The sequence below is a fragment of the Haemaphysalis longicornis genome, unplaced genomic scaffold (genome assembly GCF_048455015.1).
Source record: "Haemaphysalis longicornis isolate Haplotype H1 unplaced genomic scaffold, Haemaphysalis longicornis Haplotype H1 scaffold_1, whole genome shotgun sequence".
Lineage (NCBI taxonomy): Eukaryota > Metazoa > Arthropoda > Arachnida > Ixodida > Ixodidae > Haemaphysalis > Haemaphysalis longicornis.
The window spans coordinates 264,990,279-265,015,674 of NW_027526203.1; the positions used below are offsets into that span (position 1 = coordinate 264,990,279).

At 48.3% G+C, this 25,396-nt stretch overlaps 1 protein-coding gene across 1 annotated transcript in view; it reads right to left on the bottom strand.

Annotated features, from left to right (window-relative positions):
- LOC144145374 (cytochrome P450 4V2-like) overlaps positions 1 to 25,396 on the bottom strand; it is a 123,683-nt gene that overhangs the window by 25,104 nt on the left and 73,183 nt on the right. The window contains exon 3 of the mRNA XM_077676963.1: positions 20,828 to 20,913. Coding sequence (XP_077533089.1) covers positions 20,828 to 20,913 — 86 coding nt within the window. The remainder of the gene's footprint in view (positions 1 to 20,827; positions 20,914 to 25,396) is intronic.

Here is a 25,396-nt window from a genome sequence, read left to right on the forward strand (position 1 = left end):
CGCCCGTCCTCTAACCGATCTTTTGAAAAAGGACACCATCTTTGAGTGGGGCCCTGAACAGGCCAAAGCCTTTACCACATTGGTGCATCTCCTCACCACATCGCCCATTTTATCCCACTTTGATGTGTCTGCACCCACCGAAATCCGGACTGACGCTAGCGGTCATGGCATTGGAGCCGTCCTGGCTCAGCGCCAATCCGGCAAGGATTGCGTGATCGCCTACGCCAGCCGCCTCATATCTCCAGCGGAAAGAAATTATTCCATCACAGAACGGGAGTGCCTCGCTCTTGTGTGGGCTGTGGGTAAATTTCGTCTATACCTCTACGGCCGACCGTTTTCCGTTGTGACGGATCACCACGCGCTCTGTTGGTTAGCATCACTGAAAGATCCAACCGGCCGCCTCGGGCGATGGGCTCTCCGCCTCCAGGAGTACTCTTATTCAGTCGTCTACAGATCGGGCCGCCTGCACCAGGACGCCGACTGTCTTTCACGCTACCCTGTCGAACCTCCTGAGCCTACGACGTATGTTCCGACGCATTTCCATCCCTTCTGGCGATTTCCTCTTTCCTCCACCTTGGTAAAGAGCAGCGCCAGGATGAATTTTTGCGCCAGATCATTGAACGCCTGAGTAACTCCCGTTCGGACCCATCAGTACGATCTTTCCAACTCAAGGACGGTGTGCTCTATCGTAAGAATTCACGGCTGGAAGGTCCCAAGCTGCTCCCTGTTGTACCTGACCACCTTCGTTTGGACGTCCTGGAGCAACTGCACGACCATCCAACAGCTGGTCATTTAGGAGTTTCAAGAACGTACGACCGTGTCCGACGGCGTTTCTTCTGGCCAGGGCTTTACTGCTCTATTCGCCGTTACGTAAGTGCATGCGACAAGTGCCAACGTCGGAAAGCACCAACGACGCCGCCCGCCGGCCCTCTTCAGCCACTGGACATACCGGTCGAACCATTTTTCCGCGTTGGTTTAGACCTGATTGGTCCCTTTCCGCAGTCTGCGGCCGGAAATCAGTGGATTGCAGTGGCCACTGATTACGAGACCCGTTACGCAATAACACGGGCCCTTCCAACCAGCTGCGCTACTGATGTCGCAGATTTCCTCCTTTACGAGGTTATCCTCCATCATGGTGCTCCTCGTCAGTTATTGACTGACCGCGGTCGAAACTTCCTGTCGCGAGTAGTCGACGACATCCTTCGCTCCTGCGCAACCACGCACAAATTTACTACTTCCTACCATCCGCAGACCAACGGTCTTACGGAGCGACTTAACAGAACCCTAACGGATATGCTCTCCATGTACGTTTCGGATGACCATCGCGACTGGGACATTGCTTTACCTTTCATTACATTCGCATACAACTCGTCCCGTCATGATACAGCCGGATTTTCGCCTTTTTACCTCCTCTACGGTAGAGAGCCGGTCTTGCCCCTAGACACCTTAATCGAAGACAACACGCCGCCTTCTGGCTATGCCCAAGATGCCATTGCCCTGGCTGACTTTGCCCGCAGCATAGCGCGCACCAAGCTTACGTCATCCCAGGATTCGCAAAAGTCTCGTTACGATCGACGCCACAGCATCCGCCACTTTGAGCCAGGTTCCCTCGTGCTGCTCTGGTGTCCTGCGCGCCAAGTAGGGCGTTCTGAGAAACTGCTCGCCCGTTACTACGGCCCCTATCGTGTCCTGCGCCAAGTGACTGCTGTAAACTATGAAATCACCCCTGTCGTTCCGGCTGACTCATGGCGCCCTCCGAAGACTGACATCGTCCATGTCGTCCGTCTAAAGCCCTACCGTTCCCAGCCTAGAGTTATGCCCTGAGCAGCACTGAGACGGTGCTCCTACGGGAGGGGGGTTCTGTTACGAGACATCACCATCAAGTCGGAATCATCATCAAGGAGGGAAGAGAAAGAAGACGCTGAGAGGGGCGCGCGTGGTCTTCGGCCCCTTGCTTGGACGGCGCTTAGTCGGTCTTACCGTGCCTTCTGTAGATACCGGACTACCGCGTATCATTATTAAGAAAATATACAGTAGATGGAGAGTAATAATCTCAGTTGCTATAGTCAGCGTGCGTTTGTCGATTCTGTTGTGTGGCCTGCGTAATGTGTTGTTCTCTGTTCTCTGTAAATATCACGAAGACGGTTTGAAGCCACACCTTTCCATAGGCGAGATTTGGGATTTTCTATTTTTACGTAACCTTCAAGCTGGGCCTTGCGACGTGCCATGCAACGTCTTACTGATTGTTTGCCGACCTTCGGGTACGGGCGGGTGACGTTAGATTTCAAAGCGTGACGTTGGGCCTCGCTCGAGTCGTGGAAAACCCGCGTCACCCCCTCCCTGTACTGCTCATCCACGTACCTTTGGGCAAACGAGTTATAAACGCAACAATACGGGTGGCTTCATCGAGTGTTTGAATTTCTAAATCCTCAATATCGGCCGACGTAGGCTAACATTGCATTCGCACTAAAAATATTGCAAGGATTGGAACTGAAACACGCGAAAACGTCTCTTCCTTTATGTATTGACACTTACACACGTCAACCCATATGGACCCTCGTCTCTTCCTTTATGTACCGACACTTACACACGTCAACCCATATATACCCTGGTACTGCCAAATTCCTTACGTTTTAACTGATTGCAAAATTCTCCATAGATAGTGGTCTTGCACGAGCATTCTAGAGCTGTGAGTCTGACCCGCCGCGGTGGCTCAGTGGCCAAGGAAGTGTGCTGCTGGGCACGAGGACGCGGTTTCGATTCCTGGACGCGGCGGGCGATTTTCTGATGGAGGCGAAAAGCAAGAACGCATGTTTGTTCGAGATTTCGGCGCACGTTAAACATCCCCAGGTGGTCAAAATTAATCCGGAGCCCTCCACTACAGCACACCTCATCGCCGGCGTTGCGTCGGTGCGCTAAACTCTTCAATCAATCAATCAATCAATCAATCAATCAATCAATCAATCAATCAATCAATCAATCAGAGCTGCGAGTCTGCTCAGCACGTCAACCTAGCCCACGCGTCCGGCCACCCAACGTGCTTGGGTCCCACATCCAGACCTTAATACCACCACAGAGCCTTACTCCCTCCATCTCCTTCCTTCTCTCCAAACTCTCCAAAGGGGCCTTTCTCTCAATGGCATTCATCCTGCCCCTCCTCCTTTATGTACCCTCTCGCCTACAAGACGACGATTCAGTACTGAAACTACGTGTATATTGAGATTATTTAAATTTCGACCGTCACTGCATAAGACGCGCTGGGGTTGCTTAAGTCGCACGAAAGCGATGGATGCCGGTTTCGCTCCTGTGCGCAATTTGTTTATGGGACGCTGCTTTGCTTGTCATGCTCTGTGGAAAAATGAAGGCGCGTTTGTTAAGTTTTCAAGTATTGTTATTTGTAGGGTTTAACGCGCCGACTCAACGCAGGCGATGAGGCGCACCGCAGTGGAGGGCTCCGGATTAATTTTGACCGCCTGGGGTTCTTTAACGTGCGCCGAAATCTCGAACACACGGGCGTTTTTGCTTTTCGCCTCCATCAGAAAAGTTGTTTCCAAATAGCTCTGTGAAAGGCCTACGCCTTACACATTTAGGTGTCGCGGGGTTAGTTTGCGAGCCGCTCAAAAAGCACTGCGTTTTGTTTAGGATAGACTGCGGAGATGTATTTAGCGTGTTTATAGCAGTCATAATTGTGTCAGACCCGACAAGTTAACGTGTCAAGAAGCCTGCTTCTGGACAGTGCGAGGTGCGATGTGGGAACTTTGGCCAACATAATAGGTACGGCGCTCGAGCGAGTGCGTCGTTTGTTTCTCGAATGAAGTTGTAACACATGGATTATTCTATATCACGAAAGAAAAGCCGAATTCAAAGCTTATACAGGCATCACAACTCTGTCTTCCTAAAGTTCTACGGGATGACCCGCGCGTTCTTAGGTAAGCAAATACAATACAATGCAATAAATACAATAAGTATAATACCATAAATACAATAAGTAGCACCTACATGCAATACAGCTGAAGAATTTCTAATTGCTATTCAGATTCTGCGCAAAACACGCCTCAAACTGTCCTTTTGCCCAGAAAAAAAAAGGAAAGGAAAGAAGCAAAGGAAATGGGTTGAATCCTTCGGACATTTCAAAATGCAGAACGATAATAGCAGTTTTAATGACTCCACAAATTAGTGTTCAAAACTTTTTGACAACGTATGCTTGTTCCAAAGTTGACTGCTCTCTTTTGTGAGCACCAGAATAGTTACAAATGTGACAACATTCATAGTCCTGTAACAGTGTTTGCTGGAGAGCGGTTTTCTTCTAACGAAATAGAGTGGAATTTCGTTTACTGTCTTCCGCAGTCGTGCTCCCGATTGAAGGCGTCCAAATATTTCGACCTTAACTTTTGCCTTCAGACAACAAAAGTGTGAATGGAGAGGGGCGAAGAAAGGTGTCTCAACAAATGCTCCTGCATTTTAATATAACGTGTAATTTTACCAACTGGTTACCCTGCTACAAACTGGTTAAGCTGCCAAGTGAATTGCCTTGAGTTGGTGCTTTTTGATATGTATGGGCCCAGAGAACGAGCTGAGGTTATGGAGAAGAGGTAACTATTTAGAACGTGGTATCGCAACCAGCCTCACAGTCCTAAATTAGAAGCTATTCTGGGGAGCATCTGAGGCGGGCTCTATGAAGTCAGCGTTCACTTGTAGAATGGTTGGATGTAAAAGGTGGAGGGAAAAAATCTGAGGAGACCTAAACGCTTCTTATAAGTTGTGGATGGGAATGAGTCAATGGGCCGTATTCTGAGTCCCTCCTCCACTCCATTTGCTCCCTCCACTCGGCTGAGGGAGGCTACCTCGGCAAAACTGGGCGCCACTCATTCACACTCACACAGAAAAATATATTTTTCCTCCCGCACTCACTCACGCTCACGCTCACGCTCACCAGTCACCCTCACCACTCGCGCTCACTCGCACTAACGCTCACTATGCGCCCTCCGCCGCTCGCAGTCGCTTTCGCTCCCCCTCACCGCTCACCGTCACCACTAGCGCTCACTCAGGCTCACGCGCGCCACTCGCCATCCCCCCTCACACTCACTCAGGATCACCACTCGTCGTCTACCCTCGCACGCGAGTGTGTGCAGCAGACCCTCCATGAGTCATGAAACCGAACAGCAGTAGTGCATTACGGAGTCAGAAGGCCATCCAAATCATATTCTTAAATCAACACGCCACTAGAGTATCAATTATAGGTTGCCCCGTAGCAGTATCTCAGTGAAGACAAATTTCCGAAGCTAAAATCAATCCCGCCAGAAACAACCTTCACAGCGAGCGGCTCCTGCGGTGAATTGCCAACAGCGAGTACAAGCTCAATAGTGGCACTCACCTCGGTGAGGCCCGCAAATCGCGCGAGTGCACTCGTGAGTGGTAAGTGGGGGGCTCACGGCGAGTGGCCCTCGCACTCGCGAGTGATGTGTGGGGCTCGCTGCGAGTGGCACTCGCCCTCGCGAGTGGTGAGCGGGGCTCACTGGGCGTGGGACTAGCACTCACTCGCACTCACTCGCACTCACACTCGCCAGTCCAAAGCGATGGCGAGGTTCACTCACCACTCATTCATGAGTGATGGTGAGGGGGGGGGGGGGGGGGTGTGAGAGTGCACTCGTGAGTGAGCCTGTCGACCTATGGAGTGGAGGATTCCGCAAGCTTATGCATGGGAAAATCTATTTCAAGCATCTCCTACACTGGAGGTCGGAGTGGAGGGAGGATTCAGGATATCAGGCAATGTCTAATTGAATGTCGCAGAGGGCTGATTCGAGTTTCGCGCTCTGAGTTGTGTTTTCGAATTGTGCCCTAGGCGCTGACTAGTAGCGCGCGATCCGTTGTATTTTTATAACGCGAAGCCCGGGCTATAGAAGGCATCGTAGCCAGTGCGCATGTCTAGGCATTACTTAGCGAAGCTGGCTGCTTGTTTTATTCATTCGAAGCACGCGCTACTACATGCGCCCCAGCCACGTCCTTCTCTTATGCTTTATTCGTGTGCAGCCTGCGCTTTGGAACACTTCACAGTCACGTTGGTTTAGGAGCCATTTTGCTGCCATAGATGCCGGACAATGCCGGCGTTTTTATAAATGGGTCATTAAATGTCTTCGCTTTAATAATAGAAACTTTAGCCGACTATTGCCATTGGATTGGATTGGAAAAGACTTTATTTACAAAGATCCTGCAGTAGGCGGGGGCCGATTTACGGCTCCGCCTCAACGCGGCCGAACGTTGCATCCCCTGTCGCAGCCCTACTGAGCACTAGCTCCTTTCCGGAGCCCATGCCTTTCAAGCGCGGTGAAGATCTGCTGGATGGCCCATTTTTTATCTATATTGCTGGCTGACTCGATGGCTCCTTGAAGTTTCGCTGGATACTTCTAGAAACTGGCACTGTCCGGTTCGGTGGCACAGTCCCACATAACGTGCCACCGGTTGACCGGTCCCTTCTTGCACACACTGCACAGGGCCTCGGGGTATTCATCCGGGAACATCTGATGTAACGCTGCCGGTGATGTGACAGACGCTGTCTGCAGTCTTCTTAGCCACACTGCTTCCTCGCGACCCAGAGACCGATGTAGCGGCGGGTACGCCCGTCTCGAAAGCCGCATGTTCTTGAGTGTTTCGCCATAGCCTCTCGCTCGGTCCTTGGTCTCCGACCACCATTCGCACTCGGGACGACTCTCCACATTGGGAGCGCGGTGAGTAATAGCGCGCGCCTCCCTGTGGGCCGTCTCGTTGTGGTTGGGTGTATTCGGAGAGCATTCACCCGCGTGCGCAGGGATCCACCTTACTTCTACTCTTCTTTCTTCCTGCGCAACCACTCGTTCGATTATCTTGGCTGCCTTGTCACTGATCCGGCCGTTGGCTAGGTTTCGTACGGCTTCTAGCGAATCGCTTAGGACGGTGTCACACCCCGGCTCGGCCATTGCTAGGGCGATGGCGATCTCCTCTGCTTCGGTTGCATTAACACACCGCATACTCGCTGACGTGGACACTTCCCCCGTTCTCGCATTGATGGTAACCGCTGCGTATCTGCCCTTTCCGTAGTCTGTTGCATCCACGTATCTCGTTCTCGGGTCACCGCTGTACTGCTCGATGAGGTACTTGGCCCTCGCTCGCCTCCGCTCCCGGTTGTGATGGGGCTCACCCGCACGTTTTCTCGAACTTTATCACAGAGCTCGTGAAGCTGCCTCCCCGTGACCTGATAGCCGTACCCCAAGGTCTCGAGTATGGCCCGGCCCGTCTTGGTCCCCGCCAGCCTCTCTCGCTGTGCCGCCAGCTGCGCCTCGATGAGCTCGTCCAGGGTGTTGTGAACGCCCAACTGCATCAGCCGCTCGGTGTTCGTTGACTCCTTCAACCCCAACGCTCGCTTGTACAACCTTCTGATCATGGTGTCAATCTTGTTCTTGTCCGTCTGCGACCACTTGTGGTGAGCCGCCGTGTACGCTATGTGACTGACAGCGAAGGATTGTACCAGCCTCGCGAGCCCTTCCTCACGCATGCCCGCCTGCTTGGACGACACGCGCTGGATTAGCCGCAGGGTACTTGCTGTTTTGATCGCCAACTTCTTCATCAGAGTATCCTTGCTGCCGTTGCCGCTGATCGACATGCCCAGCACCCGGATCTCAGGAACCTCGGGAATTCTCTGACCGGTCTTAGTGATCAGAACCAGGCGATCGCACTCTCTCGGGGGCAACAGAGGTCGGCCGGCCTTGCGAGGCGAGTACACCAGGAGCTCTGACTTGGATGGCGAGCACTGCAGGCCCGTCCCGTCAAGACGCTCTTCGATAGCTGAGACTGCTCTCTGCAGCCTCCTCTCAATACTGGCGTCCGTGCCGCCGGTCGTCCACAGCGTAATATCGTCAGCATAGATGGTATGCCGGACGCCCTTGACGCCAGCCACGGCTTCGGCGACCGGGATCATGACGATGTTAAAAAGCAGCGGTGAGATAACAGACCCCTGGGGCGTGCCTACGCTGCCAATATCTCGTTCTGGTAGCTCGATCTCTCCTGCGAACAGCTCGATCTTTCTTCCCGAGAGGAAGTTCTTGATATATTCATAACTTCTCTCGCCCATGTTGAGCTTCGTCACCTGCGCCAAGATGGCCGAGTGCTTGACCCGATCAAAGGCGCTTTGCAGGTCCAATCCTAGGATCACCCTGCTGTCTCTCGTCTCGTTCTCGATGATCTCTTGTTTCAGTTGTATCATCGCGTCTTGGGTGCTTAGGCCCCTCCGAAACCCGATCATCGAGTCAGGATACAGCCCCTCTTGCTCTAGATAATCTTGCCAGCGGTTCGCCAACACGTGCTCGAGGACCTTCCCCACGCACGAAGTCAGCGAGATGGGGCGTAAGTTCTCGATGCCTGGTGGCCTGCCCGGTTTCGGTATCAATACCGTCTTCGCCTTCTTCCATTCAATCGGTAGCTTGCCACTCCGCCAGCCGAATTTTTTTGGCATTTCCGCACGAGATGTAAAAATTGGCAGTGATTGCATTCTTGTTTCCACTGAGTGGGCTGTGGGGCTTACCCGCTGTTTTCACGCAGGTAGCGTTGGGGGGGTTAGGGTTTATTTACATCTTGGGAGATGTCCGATGCCACTGTTTCTTGTATTCGAACGCTTCGCGGAATAGGACATGCCTCTTTGCTATATCATGATATACTGTATGGTATTGGTTGACTACCAGGAGCATGGGATCTATTTCACTGAAGGTCGTCGTTTTCTCGAGCTTGGTGTGAAGTGTTTGGGGTAGTTACTGACTAGTTGTCAATTTATTTACAAGAACTTTTATTAGATGTACCTGGTACCTAGAGTGTCTTCAAACTCCGTTTATGAAATTCCTACGTAAGTCGGTTCCGGTTTGGCGGGTCTTATCAGCAGTGTGTTTTGAGTGGATGTACGATATTGAGTTGATGTAAAGGGCCAGACTAATATGTTACTACCCTCTTACACGGGTCAACGCTCGTATTCCTTTCCCCCCTTTGTTCACATAACACGGCATATTTTCATCGCTATCTCTCTGCCGTCGAATGCCATGAGCGACTAAATCTTTGCTTGCTCAGATAGCTCATCGCAGCGCCTGTAATCTGTGGCCTTTTTATTTCTTTCTCGTGTTTTATTTGCGGGAAAGTCGAGAAATGGACAGGTGATCTGGAACACTAAACTACCGGTAAGCTAAGACAAAATTGCAACCCCCACCCCCGACGTTTTGGTTCAAGTTCAAGTGTAAATATTGCATCGTGGTGACTGGGATGACCCCGCGTATAACGATTATATTGAAGCAGCTTTTTCTCTCTTTCAGGTTTAACCCGTGGACATCCTTTGCCCGTGCACTGTGTGAGGCGACCACAAGCAGCTGGTACGCTGCAGAACCCAGAGAAATCGTGAAGTTGCAACTGGACACGTCACTGGAAAAAGCTTTGGTGCTGTGTTTGTGTGTGTATTACATAGAGGACGTTACTCATCCGTCTGCTTTTGGGTAGTTGCAAGATTCCTTCAGGTGGCAATTGGACATGGTGGCATCGACGAAATTCCATGGGCGCTCAAAATGGTACGTGATTTGCTGATGTAATTACACTTCGTCTGAGTTACGGTCCTAGCAACGCTCACGCGCTGCTTTAAAGCGGCATAAAGAGTTCATCTGAAGCCTATTTTATAGTTCCTGTCTTTATTTCTCGGATTTCTGTGTATGGAAGCATTTTTGTAAGTTATTGTGAATAAAAAAGTTTCAGTCAAATTTAAAATTTAACTTTCTTGTTTGTGTTGTCCCTCAGCGTTGATTCAAAATCTCGACCTTCGCAGCAGTCTTCACCGCCTTTTTCACTTAATTTTCTTCACCTGCGTATAGATAATGACGCTGAAAGAATGCACATCACAAGCTTAACTGTTTGGGATTAGCTTGTTGCACTTGTTCAAGATGCTTTATGAACGTTTGTCTTCCACTGCCTTCAACGGCGCTTAGGTTTATCAACCGAAATTCAGGGGCGATCCTTCACCCCCTTATTCTGCTAACACTACTAAGTTTGGGGCCGTGTGTAACGAAGAATTAACGCCGCGATCACAATGCGAGTCTTGTCGATCCGTCACTGGCGACCTTCTTATCGCTTAGTGAAGGTGAAAAGTGGATTTGTACTTGCCCGATGAGGCATTCTCCAGCTGTGTATAATACGCCTCTCTGACCATCAGACATATTTTAAAAAGAAAGCTAAAAGAAGATAACGTTTGCTCTGCCGTATTTATGGGTTTGGTGGGTGCTCCAAGCTACACAGACCATAAATACGGCACAGCAACTATTATCTTCTTTCAGCGTTTATTTAAACAATTCCTGGCGGTCAGAGAGGCGTACTATACACAGCTGGAGAATGCCGCATCGGGTAAGTACACATCCTCTTTTCCCCTTCACTAAGCGATACGGTCGCCAGTCACGGATTGGAAGCGTGAGCGCTCGGCGTGGCAGTTCACCACGCCTAAAACAAGCGTCCAAAAAATATTTTACTGACGCTTCGTAAGCGTTACACATCCCGCAGTCACGCTTAGGAAGCGTGATTTTTCAGCTTTAATGCACATCACGCTTGGAACAAGCGTACAAAAAATTGCCGACACTCACGCTTGCTAAGCGTTAAAAAATTTAAAGTGTATCCTCCGCTGCCACAAAGCGCTTGACTGCTAGCCGAGGGCGTGTCACGTTAAATGTTTTATTCATGTTTTTCATTTCAGGTTGTACGTTTGGCCCGCATTTTGCTGTAAAATTAGAAAATTTTGTGAAAACTTTCTCAATCCACGTTCAGTAAGGTATGTTTATCTGCTTAGTTCTGTCATTGCTAGTCACCGCATACGGGCTGAGTTGTCTTGTTTGTCCTCAATTTGTTCCCCGTTTACACATAGCCCGGACGTGTAAACTTCCTTACGAGATTCGAACTTCGTTACTTTCTTTTTTCGGCGGAGGACATGCCGGTGCGCGGAACAACTAACCTTGGGAAATCGTCCCCATTGAAAATTTCTCCGCCTTGTTGCTACAGACGCTCCAAAGTTTTCAGCAATAGCTGAACACGTGGAATGGGTGAAAAATAGTATAATAATTATAACACATTCATATCAAAGGGATGCCTTCTATGCCTCACAGATGGCGTACGTCACGTCGAAAACGCACCGATGGAAAACCAACTTTCTCTGACGATGATGATGATCGTGAGTGAAGTGAGATGAAAGCAAAACGCTTCCCGGGGTCGGAACCGACCGACCCTGGGTCCCTCGCGTTATGAAGCCGAAGTCTATCCGAATGCGCCATTCCGACACGGTCGAAGCGGTTTGGATTTGGGGAGGGGTGCATGGAGGGGTAAAATTAGAAAAAATCCTGCACCCGTCCGTCTAACGACCACAGACGGAGCAAGATAGTGGGGGTCAACTTAAACAAAAGTACAGTGGAATCTCGATAAACGGAAACCGGTTAAACGGAACTACCGTTTAAACGGAACAAACGCTTCACAATTGGTTGGTTTTGTATTAAGGCAATGTAAAAAAAATTTCGTTAATCGGAACTCAAATTTTACGGCCACCGCGTAAACGGAACTGAAAACAGACTCAAACTCGTTACTATTTGGGCAAACCCAGCGCAATCGCGGTACGCATCACTGTTCCCCCCCTGTTGCGCAGGATATTTTTCGGTTTCCGTCTCCGGCGGTTTCTAACTTTCTCTGACTTTGTGCGGTGTCCCCGGCTTTGTGCGGCGGTTTCTGACCTTTTGCGGTGTCGTATGCGACATTTCGTCTCGAAGCCAGCATATGATGGCAGCGAAGAACCGCACAATATGCTTGCGTTGTCCAGGAAAATGGAGGTAATCAATGACTTCGAGAGTGGTCGCTTCACAAAAACTGCGCTTGCGACGAAGTACGCCTAAACCCCTCTTTAAGTGCGCCGCCCCCAAGAGTAGCCTGACTAGAATAATACAGGACAAGCACAAGCTGCGGAAGGCTTTCGAAACGTCACGCTTTGGTCCTGAACGGAAAAGACTGTGCGAGTGGCTGACCACAAAGATTTAGAGAAGCGCTTGGTAGTTTAGCTACGGGGAGCCCGCAGTGAGGACATCCCCATCAGTGGGCCGCTCATCCGTGCGAAAGTAGAAGAATAAATCGAAGTTCCTACTGTAGTTTACAGGTTTAATCCAGTAGAATACTTTGAAAAAAAAAGTTCGCTGGTTACTTTCGTGCAACAAAGTTTGAGCCCATAATGTACCGTTCTCCTCATTTCGCACATCGGGATCCGCTTCCGCGGAGACCAACTGCGCGTACGTCCGCCACGTCGGGACTCAGCGGCGTGAAAAGCACTGTACGATGCTGAATCTATTCTCTCTTTAAACGAAACTCCTGATGAACGGAACATGTTTTCCCGGTCCCTAGAGGTTCCGTTTAACGAGAGACCACTGTAAATGTTTTAGACAAGGTTCTTCGGCAAACTAAATGATGGCGTAGGATCAAAGACCAAGCCGCTGCGATCAGAAGTCGAAACTGCGTGCGATTCATGCAAGGTCAAAGCACAACGAGTCAAGTCCAAACCGTCTGCGAGTCAAGTCCAAACGACAACCAAGGAATCCCTCACGAGAAAGCTTCGAGTTCAACCATCGCCGTCGTTAAACGGATGGGTGCTGGATTTTTATTTACTTCTCTTGTAGCCTTCCTCACCTAATTACAGCCTATACCAGTGGAGGACTACCTGAACAGGGTGTGATTCAATACCAATTAACGTTTTTTTTTCAACCTGCTGAGTAAAGACGACGCCCTACAGGAGCACTTTGTGGATTATATACAGCACACAGTTTTAAAAAAATAATTTTTTTTTTGCGCTAGAAATACTGCGTTGATAAAAGCGTCAAAATGTGCAGAGCTTAGGTCACCCTTTATTTCTTTTTATTGAATGTTTCTGCTTAAATTGCCGCAGTAAGCAATACAATTTGAGACTGAAGTAAAGCCAGAAGGTAGTTTTTGTTACTTCTTCTTTTTAAATTTAATAATAATCGTTTGCTATACCAGTGTGAATTAAATAATTTAAAATTAAGCTTTACGCAACATGTAGTCGAAAAGTATGCGAATATGACTTTTTTGTAAGTGAAAAACCAATTTAAACTTATTTAACTTATCATATTTAGTAAAACGGGCTAACCATTAATGCACAAAAAATGTAACAAGGTTATTAATTCCGTTTCAAACGTTCAACGTATCGATTCCTTCACGGTTCTTCGGAAAAATCACCACCTTTCCCTTCAGAATAATGATACTACAGAATAGTTTCATAAAAAAAATGTTAGGTCACACAGTGAGAGGTGTGGTCATTGGCGAAATCGCAAAAATGTTTGATGGTTAGTTAGCGACCTGCATTAGTTTTTAGGGGCAAAGCCCCTTAAAGGAGCCATGAAGAGAAAATACAACTTTGTTTAATTTGAAAGAACTAGGATTCAGTATCTCCCTCAGTTCCATTACAACCACAAAAGATGTTTTTTTTAACGAAAAAAAAGCAAGAAGTATTTTAAAACTTTCAAATTTTGCGCCACAGTGACGTGTTATGAGCAAGAATGACGTCATACGGGCCAACAATAAAACATAATTTTCACGTTAGCATTCAAGTGAATGCTAACTGCACGTTAGCATTCAAGTGGTGCGGTCAAATGGAACTAGAGGCCCCATTACAGACGTCCAGTCATGTGTCGTCGCGACAGGTCAGTTAGGCGGCCGCCAATCGCACAAACAAGGTTCCGTGACGTCATAGAAAAGTTGCGGGAAATTGGCTAGGGGGTCGCGACTGCTTCACACGTTTTCTTTAATATCTCCGTTATTTGTTCGAAGATGGCGATGGTATTGGTATCATTGTTATAGGGACTAAGCAGTTTTTCTAATAAACCCAACTTGTATTTTGTCTTCATGGCTCCTTTAAGTACTGGGGCTGTTGGCGCCTCCTGTCGTCGTTGTCATAATCGTCGTCTCATGTAGTCACGGTACTAAAACACGGTGAAACTCGTGTACGCCTCGCGCTAGAAGGTATACTGCGTACTAAAAAAGCACCGGGCACTCGTTTACGCCTTGCTCTAGAGAGCTTCGGGCTTCAAAGAGACTTTTACCGCAAAGCTGTATATCTCCACACCTAACGGTTTCATCTCCGTTGACAAAAACGCGAAGGCGCCAAGAATACACTTATACACTTCATGCTTGGCTCCTCCCCAGGTGTTACGTTAGTGGAGATGGAGCAGAATTTTTTTCCTCTGGTGTCTCGCGCCCGAAAACCTACATGGGTAAGGTATATCCAAATCGTTCCTATTTCAAACTAATGCGCATCTTTTTGTTTTCCTCGCACAACACTGGTTATAGCCGAAAGCAGCGCCGTAAAGTCGAAAAAACAGGAAAAAAAAAACAAGAACGTTTTCCCCCCTGCGACAGCACACGGCTTACAAGCACAGAGCTCCGAATCGCTGCGGTTCAACACAGATATCATTTTCGTCAATATGCCGAGCGAACAATGAGGCCCGAAGGAGTGCTTCGCGTTTTTAAAATAGCGGTGATAGAAAGTAAATGTTGTTTTTAAAACATATTTCTATGAAAGTATCCGAATTCGTAGATCTTATGTTACCGCAAAATTTGTGCTGCCTTCTGTTTTATAAAGAGGTACGCTTTACAAGGTATTTTTTAGCCAAAATGTCCTTGGTTGTAATTTTGCCTTTTCTAGTTAAGGTTACAACAAGCGACTTATTGCCAACAAAGTTGTAGTTAACTCATTAGAACAAAATAATACTTAACTAAGAGTGAAGTATATCATATTCGTGTACAAGTGGGAATGCCATTCATAAATAATCTGCAGTAGCAGAATTCCAGAAAAACTTTCACCATTTTTTCGACGACAGTGGAAAACGAAAATAAAAAAAAACATTAAGGATGTCTAAACATAAATTTCTTTCAACAAAAAATAATACATTCTGACAGCTATTGAATTAAGTCTATTTGAAGCGCCTTGGCATGCATATTGCATATTGCATGCATATTGCATATTGCATGCATATTGCATTACAAAAGTATACTTTTGTGTTTTGTGTTTACACTTTTTTATGTTTACTAGATTGGTAGATAGTGCGTGCGCACGCAACGCACGCACGAAATGATTACGCTATGGCGTAGACCTGGGTAAGGTGAAGGTGAATATTACGAATCAGGGGCCACATTTTCTAACTGTTCCTTTCAAGCGAAACTTGTATTGGCTGACTTGCGCCGTCGGTGGTGGGTACGCCGAAGCAGCGTGTGGCAAAGCCAAGTTTATCCACGTGCTCTAATGACGACGACGACGACGATAATGACGATGCCCTTGAAGTATTTGGCATGCACCTACTCGGAGGGGGGGAGGGGGGGGGGGATTGCCCAGGGACAAAGTGGTGACTGCGCCAACTTTATCCATGCGCTCTTCGGGCGCAGCGCTCGCTCGCCGTTCGCAGCTGGTGCGGGCGCGGGCGCACAATTGTCGCGCTATTTCACGCCACCATAGCAGCCAATCAGCGTCGTCGCTCGCATCAGGCCACATCATAGGTGCGCAGTCGCTCGCTCTCGTCGGGCAATTTCACCATCTAGCGCAGCACGGCTAGGCACGCGCGAGGTTAGCCCCGCGGTAAAGCGGGCAACTATTGAAGAACGCAAACGTTCCCGATCATCGAAGAAGAATGATCTACGATAACGTACACCAAACACTTTCGTTCAGGTTAGGCTCAGCAAGATGAAAGGGTTTCGGTTTGGTCTATCGATGGTTTTGCCTTTTCAATTCGGCCATTGCGTTTTGATTTTGGCAGAACTGTTTTTGTTTTCGTTTTACGATCAGCTTTCACTGAGGTCAAGCCTCGCGTGTGCCCCTGTTTCAAGAGGGAAGGGGTTCGTTTTTTATTATTTTTGATTCTATTCTTTTGGCCAGCATATAACAAGGGGAGGAGAGCAGCGGAGCGGGGGTAGGACGTCGACAGGGAACCCCGATAACAAGGCAGTAACACCCCGGGAGTCTTTGCTCGACTTGAAGGGGCCATGAAAACAGAATGCAAGTTTGGTTCATTCGAAAGAATGCCGCGTTAGAATAACACTGACACCATTTTTGACGCAAACTTTACTCAAATAAGCTGTATAATAATGAAGACAAGGAATACCCATGCGACACCCCAGCTACTTTTCCGCACCGAACCTATAACGTATTGTGTGCAGTTTGTTGTGATTGGATGAGGGCGAAAACTCCAACGCAGATTAAACAGGTTAAACATAAGTGATGCGCTTACAGAACGAGCTATTGGGGCTTAAATTTAGCGGCACACTCTTTTTATAGCATTAAGAATGTTGAGCTAAGCAATCGAATTTACGAACGAACACGAAGACCTAGAGGCAATAGTGCGTACGGCGCGCACTATGCCGGCCGACGCTGCACGGCCGTCGAGCGCATTGGGCTTGTCTAAGAAGACACTGGCCAACTGGCATATGCGACCCTGCCACTTACGTGACCCTTCCTGTAGAATTGTACACAATATTTCACAACATGATTACTAACAATGACCCAAGAACAAGTCCGGCCAGAGAAAGAAAAAACGTGTGTGGACAGCGGTTCTTCAGCAATATCGTTGCACCATCTATGAAGGGAGACAGAAACCGGTCGAACGAAAAGTATTTTTTTGTCGTGGGCGGCAGCCTCAGTCAACATACTAACTGTCGTTTTATAAACCTGCACTGGATACGTCATTGTCGACGCCACGAAACACACAATGCGGCGGGAGAATTGAAAATTTGGCTTAAATTGTTAAATTTCTCAGTGGATAAAGCATCGCTTTCCGCCGGACAAGCGCTGAGGGCATTACAAAACCGCAAATCTTTCGAATAAAACAAACTTGTAGTGTGTCTTCATGGCCCCTTGGAACGCCGGGACCAAACTAATTTTTTTTCGTAAACAAAAATTAGACGCTAACGTTGGCTCAGTGATTTAATAAAAAAATACAGTTTACTTCGAATTCTGGAAACAATGTCATGATTACTGAGTATACTGAAGAAATTCCCGCATGTCGGTTCCGCCACAGTGCGCCAGAACATCCAACTACAGCGATTAAGTGCACAAATCCGGTGATTGCTTGCATGAGATATCGTACCCTGAGCGCGCACGGGATATTTCAGTGTTGGTCCTTTCCAATGAATTTTTCACCTAATGGTTTCTAACAACCATTACAATACTTTACAGTTTAGAACTAGCCAGCCCTTCTTTCAGTTAAAGTTGACCTCTCAAAAAAAAGAAGAAAGAAAAGTGGTTGATCCATCCTTCATAGGAATCGGTAAAATACGAAAGTGGGATGTGCCTTCACAGGATCAGTTGAATGTTTATTCTGCATCGATATGAACTTGCACATTGCTATTTATCTATTTACATTTCGTCGGTATGACACCGTCAGACGCGTCAACATTAGAAACTGGATTGCACGCGCCGGAGCACTGCGTAAACCCTATCACTGCGTAAACACGCGCTCGCAAATCATGCGAAGGAAAGCGAACGGGTTGCCAGTGAATTGTTTGGCGAACTCACGGCCCGCTGCAGCGAAAGAGCAGGATTTGCGCGGCTGTCTTGTGGGTGTGCTGGGCGAGCGACAACCTGCTGGCGCGTGGCTTTCGCAAATGTGCGACCACTGCGTCCCTGCTCCGTGGAGTGTACGGCAGACGGTTTCCACGGTTGCGTTGCAAAGAGCTCAGCTGGCGCCAACTGTCGGCGCTCATTAGCATCGTGATGCCCTACTTCATTTAACCTCTCCTAGATGGCAGCACGATCGAAATAGAGGAGGTCACAGGAAAGATATATGGCGCATTCATACGTCTGTCTGCGCTTCAGCTCGTAGCGGAGTCGGTAAAGCGCCGGACACCTCCCGTTGCGGCGACGGAGCACCCGGCTCGAATCCCGGCGCAGCCGCGCTTTTCTGGCGATGTCATTTCCGTGACGGATATGACGTCGGTCAGATATTGGTGGATCCCGGCACAAAACACTGTCATGTTAAAAAAAATCTTTGCGAATACCTAAGCAGCTTCTATGAGGTGTGAATGGGAAAGCATTGATGTCCAAGTAAACGCAGCAGGGCAGAGGGGCAGAAGCGACAGGGTTGCGAAGGAAGCTCGGTGCGAGGAACGCGAGCTGCCGCTCTTCTCGCGCCGAACTTCGCACTCTGGCAAAAGCTTCCGCTGCAGTCGTCACACTCTCCACTTTTCCAGGTGGCTTCGCGCATGCCCAGGCGTTACGTCAACGGAAGCGAAACTACATTTTTTTATGTTTTCAAAAATTGAAATTTCGGGGGTTTAACGCTCCGGAGGTACACCTAGGTTATGGAGGCGCGTCGTAGGGGATCGAAACCGCGTCCTCGGGCTCGGCAGTACCATGCCTTAGCCACTCAAGCACCACTGCTTTTTCTTCTTCATTTTTCTGGAGCAGGCTGCGTTGGTGCGGAGCATTTATGCGGCGCAAAGTGACCCACCAGAATGGCTGCATCTGTTGGACGCGTGCGTCTGCTTGCCGGAGTTTTGACGGACGGCCTATTTTAGCTGCAGTGGTGTGCGTGTTCTTGGATGACTCATAGCTTTTGTAGGCTGTAATAAGGGCCCTTCCACAAGCTGTACAATCCCATCACAACAAATATATCATGGGCACTACAGTAGCATCTCGAAAAGGCAAGAACAGAATTGTAGAAGGGTTAATGTCCATGTCCTTTTTAACAGTTCGTTGCGAAACGTCCCAGAAAAAGACCGCATCCCGACACAAAACAAAACAGTGATCAATAGTTTCCGGTTGATTACATAAGCGGCGTTTATGCGTTTATGCACTAGTGAATCGTCGAGAGCGTAACTCCCCTTTTATATCGCTAGGGAATTTTCTGCGACCACAACGGAAAATCTTCATCATGGGAGATTTTAATTGTGCCTGCAGTGAGCAGCACCGATTTAGACTCCGTTCACGCTATGACCAAAGCGAAGCCACCCTGTCTGATTTAGTGCATGATAATGGTCATGTCAATGTTGGTCAGGAAAAAGGGAGTACTGTGCCCTCTACTCACTTTCAGTGCAATTAAAATGCACGTCTTGACCGGATATATATTTCAGCCGAAGAGATGCCTAGCATTTCTGACTATATTGTACACCCGATCTTCTTCACAGGCCACTGCATGGTATCTGTTTGCGTAGGAAGATCAAGGCCGCGTATTGTGCTACACCAATGGGATCTGGAAGCACTCAACCACCGCTGCAGGTGTTTCTCTGCGCTTTGCATCTGAAGTAAGGGTCGTGCCACGTTACGCGGAGCAGACAACAGGAGTTAGGCACCGCTCCGTTGCTGCATACAACGCCGACTCCGGATTTTTCTCTCAATGAGCCATTCAATGCTTTTTGAATTAAAAACTCACACGTCTTTATCTTTCGATAAATGACAAGAACTAGCATATGATTGAAGTGTAAAATAAAAATTCCGCAGGAACATAGTGCAATTCAAGCATCATGAACACTTTGGGCCGTGCCCAGCGGGTGCATTACATTTTTGCATTGCACGATGCCACTGCAGTAATCTGATTTTCCTCTTGAATCAAATGATATCCCTCGTCACTCCCCGAATTAGCACACTTTGTCGGTTTTAAATGTCGTCCGACCTACGAGGACCTCCTAAAGATTGTATACAATTTCGCCCCTATTTTCAAAGCACCCAGTAACATTTTTAACAAATCAGTGAACTTAAGCTATCGGTTGCAGCCTTTCGTTAACGAAAAAAAGTTTTATCTGGTGTTTATATGGAGCAAGGACTTCCGGGACGCTGTCGCTTTGGTATTGCTTCTCTCCATCGGCGTCTTGCTCACGTCCTGCTGTTCCGTCCCCTCACTGTGTGCCTGCCGGCAGAATGAATCAAACTGGGGAAAGAATCGTTATGAAATTTGGCTTCCAGCGAGCCTGAGAACAGCTACGTGGTTCGCAATGGGGGTTCACTAGTTTGATGTTAAGAAATGGGGTCGACGACTTTTTCCCCTTTGTTATCGTTAATATACATACTTGTATCCCTGAGTACCAGCCTAGGGAGGAATGAGTCCAGTGGAGCGGTACCCCTACCGAAACCATTACCCCTACCGGCAGCGGCATCGCTGTGGCAACAGCCTTTTGGAGATACGCTGACGGTCTCCTTTAGCGGGCGTGTGTTCTGAAGCGCTGAAGACCTCTCGCCGGCACTACAGTACAGGTGTGGTGCCGGACTATACAGGAGGGATCGATATATTTTGCTCCCTTTGGTTTTTTTTAGCCAGTCTTAGCCGTAGTAACAATAAAAAAAGTCTGGGTAGAATGCGAGATACATCGTGGTGTGAAGACGCAGGGGCATTCAAAATGTCGTAGTTGGTGCCAGGAATAGCGATTTGCATCTGGTGCTGCGTTTTCTTTCGCCGAAACGTTTTTTGATGCGTTAGGAAGGGACGCAAAGCAGTTATAGCGAGGCATTAGCAACGACTGTATACAAAACACGAAGTCCCCGCTTCATGGATGGGTCTCACTTCAGAATCGTTTTAGAGAGTGAAAATGCAGCGCAGTTTTCTGTAACGCAAGTTTTTGAGCGAAGCTGAACGGACTATATCACTGACTAGACATGCCCACGAGTCTCGTGAGCAAATACTGACGTTACTACCAACGCAAACAGAAAAGGAACAGAAGCAGGACAAAGCTATATGTAAAGAACCGCATATAGTGCAAGCCTGCCACCGGATCAATGTGGCGGGAATTGCAGGGAAAGGGAAGGAGGGCCATTTACCTGGTGAGGAGACCAGTTCCCAGCCAGGCGTTGAGCAGCGAGTACAGGATAGGCTTCTTGAGGTTCGTCGAGCAGTTGAGCACCGACTGCGTCAAAAGGAGGGGCAAAGGAAAATAAAACTGTAGCGACGAAAGATAGTTGTGCCACCAGCATTCCTGGGGACCCGATAAGTATTTATTTCGAGCTGCACTCTTTGTCGCGAGTTCAATTCTTAGTATTTCATAACTGAGAGGCATACCTTGGTATGTATGTTTTCGTTCGCTGCACAGTAAAGCGTGTGGTTCGCCACAAAAACTCTTCTAGTCAATGCAACAGAAGCCTCAATACACCATGCGATAGTGCTGAAACGTGACTGCAAGAGGAGACGTGGGGCGCCCCGTTTTCAAACCCATCTCATTAAATGGCTGTTGAGGTATACGACCTGGAGCCATCACTCTGTTTTAACGCTTTTCTTCGGACTCTGATGGTGATAGCCTCTCCGTTCATCGCCTTTGTGCTGTTACGAATTAGGGTCTTTTTTTAACCCGCATGCTCGAGCAGGCAACACTTCTTTTCAAGCTGTCTTCGGTATTTTTTTGGCACGGTTTTATGGCCTCGACCGAGGTGAGATAATTTTTAGGCTAGCGCCTGGCTCGTAGGCGTTGTGAAATCTCCCCCCCTCCCCCCCTTCCCCCCCATCCCCCCATACCGGAGACTGGTAATTCCGTGCAGTGCGCTTCGCAGCTATTGCGCTATATGCATTGGCCGCGATATGCATTGATATGCGTGCCGTACTCGTGAAGCTCGGCGTCGTACTCATGAGGCGTCGTGAAATTGCCGTACTCGCTCGCCAACGTGCCCCGACAGCGTAATTAGTGTCGCATAATGGCCGCCGCGAGAGCAGTCTGTCTTAATTTTTCCTAACCGGCCAAACCACTTCCGCTCACTCACTAGCCAGAGTCACTGTTAATTATTGATAGTGACGCTGGCTAGTCAGTGAGCGGAAGCGGTTTGGCCGGTTAGGTAAAATCAAGACAGACTGCTCTCGCGGCGGCCGCCTCGGGGTTGGGGGGGGGGGGGGGGGGGGGAGGGGGATTTCACAACGCCTACGAGGCACCTGCCGATTTTTATAGGTTTTCCTTCTTTTGTTAGGACTTGTGCTTGCTATAACCATAAGATAAGCGAAGAAATAAATTAAACCTTCTCACGTTCAAAGGGACAACATTATGACGTCGGCTATTATTGGAAAGAAGCTTGTTTTTCTTTATGTATGGGCATAAATCATCATCACCATCGGTCACAAGGTTTCGGTGAGAAGCACACGCCCAACTCGATTCGTGTTTTCCCGGTGCGTATGAGCGGGAGAATCGTCATCCGTCGCAACTTGGTTCGCTGTAAGGGGACTCGGCAGCAAGTGCAGTTACCCTGCGCGGAAGGTATCGTACGGAGTTACCAACAAGGGCAACTATTGCAGCATTGGCTGATAATTTTAACGGCAAGTTTTAGTAAGTGTAAATGTTTTATCATCATAATTTATGGTAGTTTATGTTAATTCATGATAATTCATAGTGGAGGGGGAGTAAACTGCAAGGTCTGCCAATGTGCAATGGTCCGCTGATTTTTAAGAAGGCTAATCACCTCTTACAACTGACAACGCTGTTTTGGAATGTTGCAGGATACTTGAACCTATTTGGCAAATGAGTTATCGAGCATCCAACCTAACATATCCTCAATCTCCAAACGTTTTGTTATGTCTAGGTGGACGTTTTTCTCATAAAAACAGAAAACGAGAACGCCCGTGTGTACAAGATTAGCTCGCATGTTAAGTGTGAAAAGTGAGATGGCTAATTAATTCCGCACAGTCTATCCCAAATGAGTGCTATCCGCACGTGCTATCCCAAATGAGTTATCCCAAATGAGTTCTAGCCCAAATTCCCCACGTGCTATACCAAATGAGTTCTAGCGCATAAAGCCAGATTTGAATGTGACTTTTTTTTCAACGTCCAAAGTGATGGTGAAGGCGGCTGGGGCGACCTGCCTTCGGTGTGCCTTCGGTCACCCCCCGCCTCCCCCCCCACACACACATGCACGCACGCACGCAAATACAGACACACACACGCACACACAAACGCACGCCCGTCCGCACGCAGCACGCTCGCACATACACGCGCACGCACACACACACACACACACGCACGCACGCACGCACGCACGTACACAGACACACACGCACGCACGCACGCACGCACGCATGCACGCACGCATGCACGCACGCACGCACGCACGCACACGAACGCACGCACGCACGCACACACACACGCGCGCACATGCACACGCACGCACGCACGCACGCGCTTGCGCGTGCGTGCGGGCGTGCGTGCAAGGGCGACGGGACATCTGGGACAATTGATATACATCCACATTGACAGAACTGTGCAAGCTTAACTGTAGGTATAGCAGACAACAACACAGTGCTTATAACAACACGTTCTTAGTAAGCGCTTGTGTGTTCTCTTCGTCCCGTCAAGTTTGCGCCGTTTTATAATTATGTCCTTGGAATGACAATGGTTGGTGAGGCCAGACGTATGGCTTTGTGAGCTCCAACCCCAGACCCTAGACTGCGCCGAAGAGTGATTGCCGCATGTTGCTTGAGTGACATGCAGGTCTCGACGGGCTTGTGTCTTTGCGCCCAGTGCGGGATAGTCACGGTCCGGTGCCCGGCTTAACTGTCGCGTGAGTGCTTTATTTCGCTGTTTTTGCTCAGCTCATCGCACTCTCCGGTACTCAAACGTCCAGCGAACCTTGCGGGGCCTCGGGATGCTGTTTCTGGAGTTAAGAGGGCTCTTGAAACAGCCCTACTGCAACATACGCGTCGGATTGCTGCCTTTCTCTACTTACCTGGCCATGCGCCCTCGTGGATAACTGGTGATTCGCACCGAGTGAAGCAACCATAAATGAGAGGTTGTACGCTGATACGTGTTCCATCACCGCACAGCGAACAGTCGCCAAAGCTCGCTTCAGCAGTAAGCGCACCCACTCAGCGTTCCCGCAGAGATTCAATCAATCAATCAATCAATCAATCAATCAATCAATCAATCAATCAATCAATCAATCAATCAATCAATCAATCAATCAATCAATCAATCAATCAATCAATCAATCAATCAATCAATCAATCAATCAATCAATCAATCAATCAATCCCAGCTCTGATTCCACGCGCCTTATTTTAGTGTTTCATCTTATTTCATCTTCCCCGCTTTTAAGGCTGTCAGCATCAAACGCAACGAAATTATATGTACCCAAATAAAAACATTCAATATAATTGTTAAAACATGGTTAAACTGTTAAACTGCTGTGTGGTCGCCTTACTGGGCAATGAATATATCCGTCTCCCCCTCCCCTAATCATGTTTCTGGGCTGAATTATAATTTAAAGCATTGACATTTAACTTTGAGACACAGAACACGCGCTGTCACTAGTGAGGCGCAGACACGATGTTTACAGGACAGTCCCATGACAATCAACCAACAATGTCATCCCAGCATGGAAGACGTCGTGATTTTCATGAAGTGAATGCAAAATCTTTACCGCTGCTGCTTATGGCATTTCCACTCTGTGTTGATTTCTTGTTCGTGCTGCTGTGCATGGTGATGTCACGAAGGTACACGCGGCAAGCCTAGAGTTAGCAAAGGGTAGTTAATGGAGCGGGGGTGAGGAAATTCAAAGCACATAGCTATATAGCATGCTGCAGAGGCTGTACACAGAAATGAAATGTACAGAAAGCCCCTTAAAAACATGGTTACAGCCGAGAAAAGGACGTGGCCTTAAGAAGACGCCCACAGGACACTAACCATATAAACACATAGCTCCCTCGAGCACCGAGAAAGAAAATTAAACCATCCAAGAAACCTCCTGATCATGTGCATAGGGAACTGCTGCGTGGCGAATGAAAGGGGTGATTGTATTTTCGTCATCTACGGCGGACGGAGGCGAAATGGTGTTGGAGTTTTTTCAATGAATCAACCGCTGAGAATCTTCATGCATCAGTAGACGCAGCAAGATATATCTTGACATCTTCCAGGAACGTTATGGGTGCAGGAAAAAAACAGTCCACGGTTTTCCTAACGTCTACACCCAGAGAATCTGAAAACTTACTCTCTTAAAAGAAGGCGTTTTGTATCAGAATTTTTCCCAGTCTTGTTTTTATTCTAAAACTGCAGCGCAGGGGCGGAATAAGGAGCGTCGACGCGATCACAGCTACTGTGCTCGTTTTCAATCTAGAGAAACGACTCCATATAATTAAGACCCCTCGCATCCGCTGTGCAGCGTATTTAGGTCTTTCTTGGCGTTCCTTAGTCCTGTTTTGTTTTTCGGGCTTTTCCAGGCCAGTCAACTTTCTCATTATACTGACAACTTTGTCATTATCCGGCACGTTTCACCACAAACGCATGGCCTTATTTCCTGAAAATGTCCTTCCGCAAAAAAAAAAAAAAACAAAAAAAAAACACCCTAAACACAAACTTCCAAAACGTGCATATGACCAACTTTCTGCAGTAACTCAGAAACAGCGGTAACACAGAACAACTCA